Below are 12,754 nucleotides of genomic sequence, written 5' to 3'. Positions count from 1 at the left end.
AAATTAGACTCCCCCTGAGCAGCACGACGAAATCCAGGAGGTTGCTCCATGTATATCTCCTCTTCCAGATCACCATGAAGAAAGGCATTTTTAATGTCCAGTTGATGAAGTGGCCACTGTCGAATGGCAGCCATGGCAAGAAAAAGACGAACACTACTGATTTTGGCTACAGGAGAAAATGTATCACAATAATCGAGACCATAAATCTGAGTATATCCCTTTGCTACTAGACGAGCTTTTAGCCGATCAATTGCACCAGTAGGACCAACTTTAATAGCATAAACCCATCTACATCCCACAGGTTTCTTACCAGGAGGAAGAGATACAAGTTCCCAAGTACCACTATTGTCAAGTGCCTGCATTTCATCAATCATGGCTTGTCGCCATCCAGGGTGATCAAGTGCCTCACGAACATTATTAGGAACTTTGATGTTAGAAAGAGAGGAAACAAAGGAGAAATAGGTAGGAGACAAACGATGGTAACTTAAAAAGTTATAAACAGGATAAGGATTACGAGTTGATCGAATACCTTTCCGAAGAGCAATAGGCCAAGCCTGATCAGATTCAACAGAGGGTGAAGGATCCATGGTCTGGGAATCTGGTGAAGAAGGAGCTGAGTCTCGAGGATCTTCAGGCAAGGGAGGAGGTGGTTGAATAATGTCATCTGCATTTTGAGTGTGATTGGGAACTGGAGAAGTAGGAATGACTAAGGGATCACATGATGGGATAGGAAGCATGTTTTGAACAGATGAACATTCTTGCTTAGAGGACGTGAAGAAGGGTGTATCTTCAAAAAATGTGACATCAGAAGACATATAGTATCTTTTTGTTGAGGGAGAATAACATTTATATCCTTTTTGAAGACGAGAATATCCTAAAAAGACACACTTAATAGACTTTGGAGAAAGTTTATCAAGACCAGGAGAGACATTATGAACAAAACAGGTACTCCCAAACACACGTGGAGAGACATGATATAGAGGATCGTGTGGAAAAATTATGGAGTAAGGAATCTTATTATCAATAGAAGAAGAAGGCATCCTATTTATCAAAACACAGGCAGTGAGGACAGCATCCCCCCAATGATGAATAGGAACATTAGTATTTAACATCAGGGAACGTGCAGTTTCAATGAGATGTCTATTCTTTCTTTCAGCTATACCATTTTGTTGTGGAGTATGAGGACATGTTGACCTATGTAAGATTCCTTTAGATGATAAAAAAGATGAGAGTTTACTAGAAAAATATTCTTTGGCATTATCACTCCTGAGAATTTTAATTGTCTTTCCAAATTGGTTCTGAATTTCATTAAAAAAGGACATAAATATGTCTAAAAGTTCAGATCTCTCTTTCATTAGATAAACCCAGGTACATCTAGAGAACTCATCAATAAAGGTAACAAAATAGTTAAAACCAAAGGAAGTAACACGACTTGGTCCCCAAATATCAGAGTGAATAGTGGAAAAAGCAGAATTACATCGTGTCTCAGATGTCTTTGGATAGGAAGATCGAACGTGTTTCCCTAACTGACAAGACTCACAATCTAAGACACTAATGTTTTTAAGATTTGGAACCATCATTTTTAATTTAGACAAACTTGGGTGACCTAAACGATCATGCAAAAGTTTAGGAGATAAAGTTGAAAGACAGGAAACAGATGAACTAGGCTTTAGATAATAAAGTCCCCGTGACTCACGTCCTTCCCCAATCAGACGTCCCATTCCATGTTCCTGTATAACAAAGGAATTTGCAGTAAAAGTTACGGAACAATTTAGTGAACGAGTCAATTGACTTAAAGAGATTAAATTATAAGGACAATGAGGAATGTACAAAACAGAATTTAAATTTAAGGAAGGAGATAATGAAACTTTGCCAATTCCTTGAGATGCTACTTTGGATCCATTGGCAACAGTAATTAAATTAGGAATTTTTTGAGAGGAAATGGAGTAAAATGAAGGAAGGTTACCAGAGAGATGATCTGAAGCACCTGAATCAAGTATCCATGAATTTTGACTTTCTCTAGTTTGAGAAATGCATGCCGTTGACATTAAGGATGATTGATCAAGATTGGTAGATTTTTCAGATTTGTACCTCAAAAATTCTCGATATTCTTCGTCGGAAATTTTAGATTCTGGATTATCAGATCTAAACACCTGCACAGTTTTATCAGGAAAACCATGTAAAGAATAACATCTTTCCTGGGTATGGCCAATTTTCTTACAGTATGAGCATTGCACACGCCCACTTCGACCTCCACGACCTCCTCGAGTACTCCTACCTCTTCCTCTTCCTTGTGGAACTACCATTGCTGCAGTTTCAATAACATCAGTTGAATTCCCTTCTTTCACTAAAGTAGGTACTCGAAGGAGTCGAGTAACCAAATTATCCATTGACGGGATTTGATCTCCTGCTAAAACTTGATCACGGACATGATCAAAATCAGAGTGCAAACTTCTAAGGATTAAGACCATGTAATACTTGTCAAGTCTTTTGTTAATACTTTCTAATGAATCAGCTACGAAGAATGTTTTTAATTCTTCTACTGCAGCTCTAGCCTTTGCTATATGAGAAATCATATCGTGATTGATTTGTTTGAGAGAGGATACTTTTTCGGTTGCATCAAAAAGTCTTTGTATATCATTAGCAAAAATATCTTGAGCTCTTTTCCAAAAAGAGAAACAAGTCTTGTAAGGTCTCATTATATCTAGAACTTCTTGTTCAACCGATTGCCACAACACAGCACATAACTGGAAGTCTAGTTTCTGCCATTGGGGTTTTTCTTCCTCCGAGACCATAGATGCATCTTGTTCAAGGTGATTATGGTGTCCTTGACCAAGAAACCATAATTCCACCGCAGAAGACCATGACAAATAATTTTTCCAATTCAACTTTGCAGATGTAATGATAGGAGTTGCAGAGAAGGAAGAATTAATTCCAGAAGAAGCCATTCCAGATCTGAAAAAAAAACTGAAACAGAGACAAATAGCTTTAGGGAGAAAAACCCTAGGTCTTGAACAAAAACACCAGAACACAAAACGAAGTGCCTAAACACGCTCAGGGAGCTCAGGCGAGACGACTGGTGGAGACGCGGTGTCGCTCTGACACCGGGAGGGTGGCGCGTGAGATGCACGCGCCTGAGAGTCGCCGGAGAAAGGTGGCGCGTGTGGGAGCGTGCGGCGACGAATGAGACGGCGACCACCAGGGTTGGGTCGCGCTTCTCAGGGCGAACCTAACCCTTGACTTCGCCGGAGGAAAGGCGACGGTGGACAGCGGCGGTGGCGGTGGCGACGGCGGCGGTGACGGCGGCGTTGACGGCGGCGATGGTGACGGAGATGACAGAAGCCAGATTTTGTCCCGCTCTTGATACCATGTTAAATAACTACATAAGTAGTTTTTATTTCTTTTTTTTTGATTTATTACAATGTGTGATACTCTATAAATAGAGTATGTAGTAGGTGGGAATTAATCCCAACCATCAAAGTTGGGCTACACAGTAGCTACACAGTAACATATGCATATGCATTTCAACATTAACATGACATTAGAGTCTAGTATTTAGAGCCTAAAGTTTTTGATAGTCAACAATTTGGTATGACTCGAAGTGAGGTCTCGTCATTTGGCTTGATGACATTGTTCTTACAGGCAGTGACCACCATGGCATCTCCTAGATGAAACAACACCTTTGCCACCATTTTCAAACCAAAGATCTTGGTAAACTCAGATATTTCTTAGGCCGATTTAAAATATATAAGTGGATGCAAATCTCACCTTACAAAGCCGGTTTTGGGGTTGAGTTAAGCTTAAAATCCACTTCTTAACATGGTATTAAAGTTATGGTTAGAGCCTATCCTAGCTATATTTGTTGTTTGTTGGGCATGTTGTCTCACCCGCTATCGGGCTATTATCAGACCACCAATTAATGTCTAGTCTCATGCTCGAAACGAAGTCTATATTTCGGCGTGAGAGGGTTGTTGGAAGTCCCACCTAAAGATAAGGCTGATTTATAATATATAAATGAGTACAAACCTCACCTTACCAAGCCGGTTTTGTGGGATTGAATTAGGCTTAAAGTCCACTTCTTAACAAGACACAAGGGAGACTAATCTTATACATAGTTTTATCATATCTAACATGGTATCAGAGTCTGGTTAGAGTCTATCCTAGCGATATTTGTTTTTTGTTGGGCATATTTTTCCACCTGCTATCAGACTACTATCAGACCATATTAAAGTCTAGTCCTACGCATGAGATGTATATACTCGGCATGAGAAGGGGTGTGGAAGTCCCACACAAACACAAATAAATTACAAAAACAAAAAACTCATTTAATGCAGTAGTAGAAATCCACTTCTATAGGCCCATTCACTTCAAGAAATAAACACATTTCACAACCAGCTACGCATTACATTAAGGCTACCAAGTGTTATTTGTTAATCACAAAACATCAACATAAAGCAGTTGTAAGCAACTAAACAAATGCATGGAAACTCAAGATTTGAGCATTGAACAATCTGAACTTAAATAGAGTAAATAATAACTGTAGCAAACAAACCAATAAAGCTAAGTCTTACTTTTGTTTCAATTTGCTCAAAAAGAAAGTAGCAAATGGTAAATCAACCAGAATCCCTTCAAACATAGCCTGCAAAAGTATTTTGTATGCGTGAAGTGTTGTTCTAATCAAGCAAAATCAATATAGGAAAAGAATGCAAACACACAGTGTTGTTCTAATCAAGCAAAATCAATATAGGAAAATAATGCAAACACACAAGAAAAAGAACGCATACAAACAAATAACTGATACAGACCAATGACCGACAAAGCACAGTCAATCACTATGCAACTTATACCAGATTGCTTGATCCAAACTAAACCCCAAAACACTATCTCAAGGGAGGAGAATAACCAGGTCTTAAATGGAGTATTTTGGCCTTGTTCCTGCTATACATTATTGGAAATCTTAAAACACCCATCTTGCACCTAGGAACTTGACATCTGGATAGTGAAGTTTACAGGACTATACTACAGGTAGCCAAATACTAACGCTGCATAGCCTCTGATTTCATATATAAAAAGGACTGAAAAGTAGGATTTCATAAATCATGTAAGGAATGGATTATTTTGGCCACTTTGTAGAAAATATAGGATGTCTTGATACACCTTACTAAAAAGACAGAGGAAAATGGACAGAAACATACCTTTGCAAGAAGAGTACCAAGAAAATGGAAAAATTGGAGATGTTGTTCATGTATCATTCCTGATCCAGGATTAGGATAAAGCAGGTGATCTGCTGTCTCCTGGATATGATGATGTTCAGAACTTCAGATAATCATAAACCAATAAATCAAAGTAAGAATATAAGGACTATCAAGAAGGTGTCTAGCTGAAACAATGTCCAATCAAAGATTTCAAAACTCAAGCTTTTTTTTTTCAAATATTTTCAATGACACATTACAAACAGTTGGTCATTATTACTAGGCATAATAGCAGTTACATTTTCAAAATTCAACAAAGAACTGCAAAGTTTATTCACTACAATTCTTGTCTTTCACACTTTACCCATACACCCCAAACCAGCCACTCCACTGCAACAATATGTAAAAGTTGAATTTGCAGCTCAAGTTTGGCTACTGTGCTGAAATGAAAAGTACTAACACAGTATCCAGATCCAATTCTGCACTAAACTTAGGCTACATGTGAATAATTTTGCAATGAACCAGCTTATCCCAAAAGGTTTGTCAGGCAAAAGAGCATGAAGAGTTTTATATTTAGCATCGCCTCCCATTCAAGAACCCTTTAGAACTAAAGCGAGAATAAATATGATGTACAAGCCTAACTTGTGCTAAAATTCAACTTTAATTTAGAAGGGTGAGTTAACGGAGGCCATTCCCAAAGCTTAAGCTATCAGATGAAGCACAAAAATCATTTTATATCTAACAGTTGTTGTACGTTAAGAAACATGAAACACAAACAGTAAATCATATCCATATGACCTTAAATAATCCATATTGCACATCAAATGCAGCACGTGTGATGTTCTCCATAAAATCTTTGAATATTCCACCTCCATCTATTCCTGCCTCTTCAACTCCAAATTCATTAACAAAAGCCACACGAATCTGAAATTACATTGAAGGATGACTTACAAGTTCTCTCCTGACGACCAGGGAGGAAATGGTTAGTAAACATTAGCATAGGCCTTACCAGTCCTCGAAGGTCATCTTCTGACAGCTGACTCATTTGATTGTAGGCATCTTCCAAAATATGATTCCGACGTATTTTGAAACGGTTTCTAGTAAAAACAGCCTGAGATCCCTGTCTTTGCCTAGCAGCAGCTAGCTGAGACTGATGAAACAATAAATAGACAAAAGCTAGTTTATGAAACACTTAGGTAACATATTATGATAATCTGAAACTCCAAAGTTGCTCATTATCATCCAGTGTAATTCTGTAATACAAAAATAACCCCTAATTGAATCAAATCAGAACTTAGTGAGATTCTTACAGTGAAAATTTTAGCCCTGCTAGTAAATGGTATCAAGAAAGGAGCCTGCTTCAAAATTTCATTTGCTCGTGTATTTTCTATAATGGCCTGCAGAAAAAATTTGCACAACTAACAAATCATGTTTCTGTACATATAACCCTAAATATCAATTGTATAGGAAATACCTGAGAGATAAAGTAGTCATTCACCCCATCAGCATGGAAGTCACTGGGTGATGTAAACTGTCTTCTGTTGTTCCAATCTTGCAGCTGTGGGGGATAAAGGTTAATTAGGAAGAAGATAAAAGAACCTTCAGATCCATAAGGTTATTAGTAGTGCAGATGCCCTTTTAGGACAGAGGTATCAAAGAAATTGCAATTTGAATTAAGTATTCGAAGAGTATGGATAACCTCTAAATATTCCTTGTAATTAATAGAAGAAAATATACTTCCATTCTTTTTTATAGGAAACCAATGATATATAATTTTTTTTATAAAAAAGGACCAGAGATAATATTATTTATTAGTGAAAAAGGAATTAAAGCACCACTACAGAAAATATTCGATATCCTTCAAAGTGGAATAAGAAACATTAAACCCATTACAATGTAAGGCTGGCCAAATTCTCTAAAACTCCCCAGAAATAATTATAGAATAGCACTATAGAAGCCACAAATGTATAACCCCATTATAATGTAAAGCATCAAGTGATGCCCTTGGAAAAACATCATACTATCATCACATCTTCTGTTAGGTTTCTTTATTCAAGAAACCCAATCTACACTCTCTTCTCACCTCAACACTCAAACAACAGTAATGAATGTATATGTATATGTATTATCGATTATGTAATGTATAGAAAATACAAGTATGCACCCCCAAGGAAGCCAACCTTCCTCCACTGGAAAAGATGACCAGTCTATACCCAAAAGAAATATCTCATAATCCCCTCCTCAGTCAACTATGTTTTTATTTATACTCTCTCTCTCTACTAACTAACTAACCAGTTTTCCGCCTTTAATTCTCTCCTCTTTTATTTCTCCTCTCATATATTTTTAACTTCCTAACATCTTCCAAGTTCAACAGTGTGGAAACATGAAAAATTGCTCAACCTGGGACAGAAGCTCAGAGACTACAATGCTAACCCTCTGTTGAATAGCTTCGAACTGCTTTTTAAGTGCTGTGCTGACAGGACCCGATTTTACCAAATTGGCAGACGTGGTGTGATTCACCCACAATAACTGCCACAGAGCCTGCAGAAACAGAAAACTTCAAAAATCAGTTGCCACTGCAAAGCACGTTACATTTGTAAGGGGCACTGCACTAAAACTTTAGGGATCTTTTTGACATTTTCAAAATGTAGCATAGTCAATTCTTGGAACACTGATGCATGTACACATTGGTATACATCCTTGTTTAGGTCTTGATTAGAGAGCTAGAAAGATTTGTTTTTTTTTTTCATTTTAAATATGTGAGTGAATTCCCCTTTTCCTGGGACTATAGATTTCAATCTCTGAACTCTCAACAACTTGTCTGACTAAAACAGGCATTCCATTCCATTCCATTACCTGCCTTAGAAGAGTGATAAGGCTTCTAATATCCCTCAGTGATAGTGGTTTCTCCTGCTCATAATACTCCTCGTTATCAACTATCATGAGCATATGCCTGATAAAAGACAGGTTATGATTAAAGGAAACACTAAAGGTGTGCAGAATCTACAATTCATGCATTAATAAAAGCATGTAATAAAAAAGTAAATAGTATAAAAGATCCTTACTTGTAAACAGGACAGAATACAGAAAGTGGCAACAGCCAACCTGGTGCATCGCCAGAGAGGTATGATAACCGTTCAGACAAAGATGACCATTTTTTGTTCTCATGGCACCGTTTCATAAAATTCCAAAGTATAGGAACAAGTTCAGTTCTGTAGGCAAGTACAGTCATAATCTTTTCAAGTGGCAATGTGTTGAAGATAACATGTAAAAATCCACAAACTGCACCAACAGCTGCAACCTCCCTGTCCTCTGGCTCATGATCTGAACCATTTGAAGATGAAAAATCTCTAAATAATATAGTTGTCTGCATGTGACAAAACACACAATTCATCAATTTTTCAAAATAAACGGTTAAAACAAAGTGACATTATACAGAAATCATTTGCAAGATGGTATACCAGTTGCAAAAGGAAGCGAGTATCAATGGCATTAGAAATTTGTTGATTCAATTTCCTATCCAAAACTACTTCCATGACTTCATCTTCGCCAGTCATTTCATCATCGGCAATTTTAGAATCTGAAATTAACAATTCACAGCTTAAAAACAAATGGTAAAGAGAGAACCATCTCCCATATACAAATAAGGATAAATCTAATAATTATGATTGAATATAGTAACCAGGATTCAAGTTATGTTCAAATTTAACATAGAAACAGTTGCACACTTATTTTTGCATTGCAAGTTAACTTTTCTATGATAGATTAGCTTGTTTGGGGTTCTGAAAAAAAGTGTCCTTCCACTTTTGTGCAGTTTTTAATTATACACTCAGTGGTTGCAGGTAAAACTAGGCTGCTATGTTATGGTGTTAGAAGTAATATAAAACCATTCATGTCCCTTCACGTAATAATAACTTAAGCTTTGTTTGACGGGTCATGACAAATTGCAATATGGATCCCCTGTTATAAGATAGAACTGTATTATTGGCTTCTGTCAATTTTTTGCCTAAGGTTGTTACTTTTTTTAAGTTCATTTTTATAACTAATACCACAAACAAAAGTATAGACTACTTAATTAAATTTTTCAGACACCTGGGGTTGACTCTTTATTTCCTCTTTTGGCCTTTTTAATATTGCCGCCAGAGATGTAATTGCCTTCTTTCTTCATAACGTCAATGTATATGTGTATATATTGAGGATTGTTTATATAGGTAAAGCTGATCAATCCTTGATTAAATGGTTAGGTTATTGCCTAATTAGTCTCCTTATGTATATATAGATGTAATTGTACCTTACGATAATCAACAAAAAATTCAGAAATATCCTCACTAAATTAAAAACTAGAATAATATCTCTAATAAGAAAAGTTTGAATGTCTGATCAGAATCGTACTCTCTCTACCATCAGATCTTGTCGGAGATGGATATGATTCCAGCAAAAATGTAGTAACAGAAGCAAGGTCTACAGCCTGCATACAAAACAAACACAAATCAACTTAGCATTTAACAATAACTTTCAAACTTCATTCTTATTAAAGACTGAATCTTCAACCACCAAGCCTAATTCCCGATCAAAAATAAATTAAAGATACACTTTCACAGTCATATCTAATGACATAACTTTGTGTAGAATGAATTGAAGATAGTTAAAAGTTTAATCGTAATGGTAGATAAATGCATAGCCTTACGGCCCTGATCCACAAAGCCTGTAAATGTTCTTGAATCTGTTAGTGCTTCCTCCTTCATCCTAAACAAGAGACCAAGAGTAACAAGAAAAATTGTTTTCTTTTGCATAATTTCGAAAATTTTGTATTACAAAGAAGTTTTACATTTATATAGGTCAATAGTTAAAGCAGAATCAAATTATTAAGACTTCGAATATATTGACTATAAATCATGTGTCTTCCTTATAATTGTTTTCTAATGCATTACACTAGCTCCTTTGGCTGCAAATTAAGTGCCTCGCCATTAATATACAATGAAAAGATTGCAAGCTAACAAAAATAAAGAAAAAGTCCCAATAAATAATTTCAAATTGAATTTAAAAGAAATTATGTTTCAATTATTAAGACCATCAATTTTATACTATATACATGGTTTAATGCGTTAAAATATGAGCTTTGTACTTACTACTCACTAGTATGTATATACCTAATAATGCACTCAACCATATTCAACCACGAAGATTGATATCATTAAGATATTCAACTATATTCAACATCGAATGTTGCTTACAATGCATTAAGATTAGTCATCTTTTCTATGTTTATCATTTACCAAAAGTCTCCATATTTCATTTAAATGGAATAAAAATGTTCAAGGCCCAAGAGCAAAATAGGCGTAGAGTTTAAGCAACACAACTATAAATTTCAAGGAAAAACTATCACATCTGGTATAGCCAATCAAATAAAAACTCTTATACCATAAATTAATAGACAAACTAGCTACCAAACTACCTACAAATATCTAGTCGCACACAAATATTTAATCGCTCATTCAAAATCTCTCCTTCTCAACGTAAGGATATGTTTGGAGATTTCGAATCAAATTATAGTACATATATCACCTTACAAGCCAATTTTGATGTTTAGTTAGGCTTAAAATCCATTTTTTAAACTATAAAAAGCAATATAAAATTAAAAACTAGAATAACAATAACAAATGGCAATTGTAGTCTCCTTACCATATCAAATGAACAGTCAGGTCGAGACAAAGCAATTCCACCAGTTTCTAATATATTTCCAAGAAGACAGGCATAGGTAGGAAATTCATCTGATATATCATTAGGAAGAGAATTCATCAGATTTGGTAACCATGTTGCCATCTGATGAACGTAATGTTGACCCAGGCCCTGTTTTGCAAATACCTAAGTAGAAAAAAAAATAATCCCACTTCTCACAAGACTTTTCAAGGTTAACGCAAGTAGAAAAAAATAGTTGTAGAACGTTATCCAACATGCCAAGGAAAATTCAGCATGAAAGCTGGAGAATTGAAAAGACAAAGACATAAGCAAAAAGAGACAAGGATAATTTATATTTTAATCAGTTTAGGTGGTCACCAAATCCCCCAGATTATTCAAGTAGCATAGAGACGCCCAAAACACATAAATAAAGATTTTTTTTTTCCGATGTGGTCCTTTTACTTGAATTATGAATGGCATGTTGACCTTTTCCTTCCGTTTTGGTTAACAGGATTATATTCTATATTGGTAGATTTCACAATGAAGATCCATCAGCACAAAAAGAATTTGGAATGTATTAATTTTCTGCATTTCAGCAGGGGAGAAATAAAAGGAATTTTAAAGGAGTTTAAAATTACCGAGGAAAACTTCTTTCAATGATTTCCAAGAATTTCATCACCATCATACATGGTTTCTATGTTAAATGATTAGATACTTTGAACACTACTTCAATCTGGATTTTAGTTCTCCCATATATTTACAGAACAAATAAACATCTTTGATGAGAAACACCTCTGTTTAACCTCATCTTAAACAGAGAAAAGGATGTCAATTAAATAGGTTAGTAAAATGAATACCTGTTTTAGGTTTGGAAAAACATGCCACAAGAAAGGAATCGAAAGGATCTGTGATGAGAAGCTATATACTGCATCAGTAGGTGAACAGATACATGGCTTCTGACCAATGTGGCTAGTTAGAACAGTAAGCACACGCTCCAATGATGATCCTTTTTCACTGTAAATACAATTTTCAGCATTATCCTGCAGTAGATCATTTAGGTAGTTTATGGGTTCAAGTAAAGCATAGTATAACATAAATATCATACAAAAAAAAAAAAAAACTAGAAGCAGTCTGATTAGAATTATGACATGGATGGAATATAAGATTCAAGTGTACATTTGATCCACTAGCTCAGAATTCCTCGAATTAATGACACACAAATAACTAACGCAAACACATGCAATACACTGCATTGAAGTTTCTTCATACAGATTAATAACTTCCATTAATAATATAAAACAAGCTTTGATCTGAATACAAGAGCATTCTGAATTTTGTGGTCCAATGAAGGGCATATTCTCCCTTGGCCTTGTAAGAGGACTGTCTGGCAGCCTTACAGCAAGATTGTCAAACTCAAGAGTTTACATGAATTTGTGAGAGTTCAGTAAACTTGTAAGAGTTTACTTTACATGAAAAAAACTATTAATTCATAGATGATGCTTAAATCTAAATATGCCTCCACTTCTCGGAGCATTTTTACTTCTACTTTTAACTAATGAAGATGCACTTGGATTAACTTCTACTGGATTTGATGCGTTTCCGAACATAATGAGATAAAAACTTCACTACAAACATAAAAAATAAAATGCCAGAGCTTAAAATGTTGTAGCAGCAAGGGTTTTTCAACAGTGCAGTGAACTTTATTTTTGAAAAATTAAATGACTGGTGCAGTGCTGTAAAATGAAACCCATTAATATTGTGCTATAAAATACTTTGCTGTTAAAACATAAAATCAATTTAGACATCACCAACAGTTTTGATGGCAAAGGGTTTACACATACACAACCCATGAGTTCGAAGACGTGATTGATGGCAAGATCAAC

General features: G+C 35.6%; 1 protein-coding gene across 3 annotated transcripts in view; it reads right to left on the bottom strand.

The window, feature by feature from the left end:
- The window catches only part of LOC108342814 (E3 ubiquitin-protein ligase UPL6), a 41,347-nt gene that overhangs the window by 14,482 nt on the left and 14,111 nt on the right, over positions 1-12,754 (bottom strand). The window contains exons 6-18 of one of the 3 annotated variants that reach the window (XM_017580633.2): positions 11,729-11,911; positions 10,875-11,057; positions 9,585-9,660; positions 8,654-8,772; positions 8,258-8,559; positions 8,049-8,145; positions 7,626-7,733; positions 6,667-6,750; positions 6,503-6,589; positions 6,202-6,342; positions 5,991-6,116; positions 5,196-5,294; positions 4,572-4,639 (exon numbers count right to left, since the gene is read on the bottom strand). In XM_017580633.2, coding sequence (XP_017436122.1) covers positions 4,572-4,639; positions 5,196-5,294; positions 5,991-6,116; positions 6,202-6,342; positions 6,503-6,589; positions 6,667-6,750; positions 7,626-7,733; positions 8,049-8,145; positions 8,258-8,559; positions 8,654-8,772; positions 9,585-9,660; positions 10,875-11,057; positions 11,729-11,911 — 1,673 coding nt within the window. Of the gene's footprint in view, positions 1-4,571; positions 4,640-5,195; positions 5,295-5,990; positions 6,117-6,201; positions 6,343-6,502; positions 6,590-6,666; positions 6,751-7,592; positions 7,734-8,048; positions 8,146-8,257; positions 8,560-8,653; positions 8,773-9,584; positions 9,661-10,874; positions 11,058-11,728; positions 11,912-12,754 lie in introns of all 3 variants that reach the window. The other 2 variants (XM_017580632.2, XM_052879654.1) reach the window with 2 other exon arrangements.

Source organism: Vigna angularis, chromosome 6 (genome assembly GCF_016808095.1).
Source record: "Vigna angularis cultivar LongXiaoDou No.4 chromosome 6, ASM1680809v1, whole genome shotgun sequence".
Taxonomy (NCBI): Eukaryota; Viridiplantae; Streptophyta; class Magnoliopsida; order Fabales; family Fabaceae; genus Vigna; species Vigna angularis.
The sequence above is the reverse complement of the archived record's forward strand: the minus strand, read 5'-3'. Positions and strand labels throughout refer to the sequence as shown.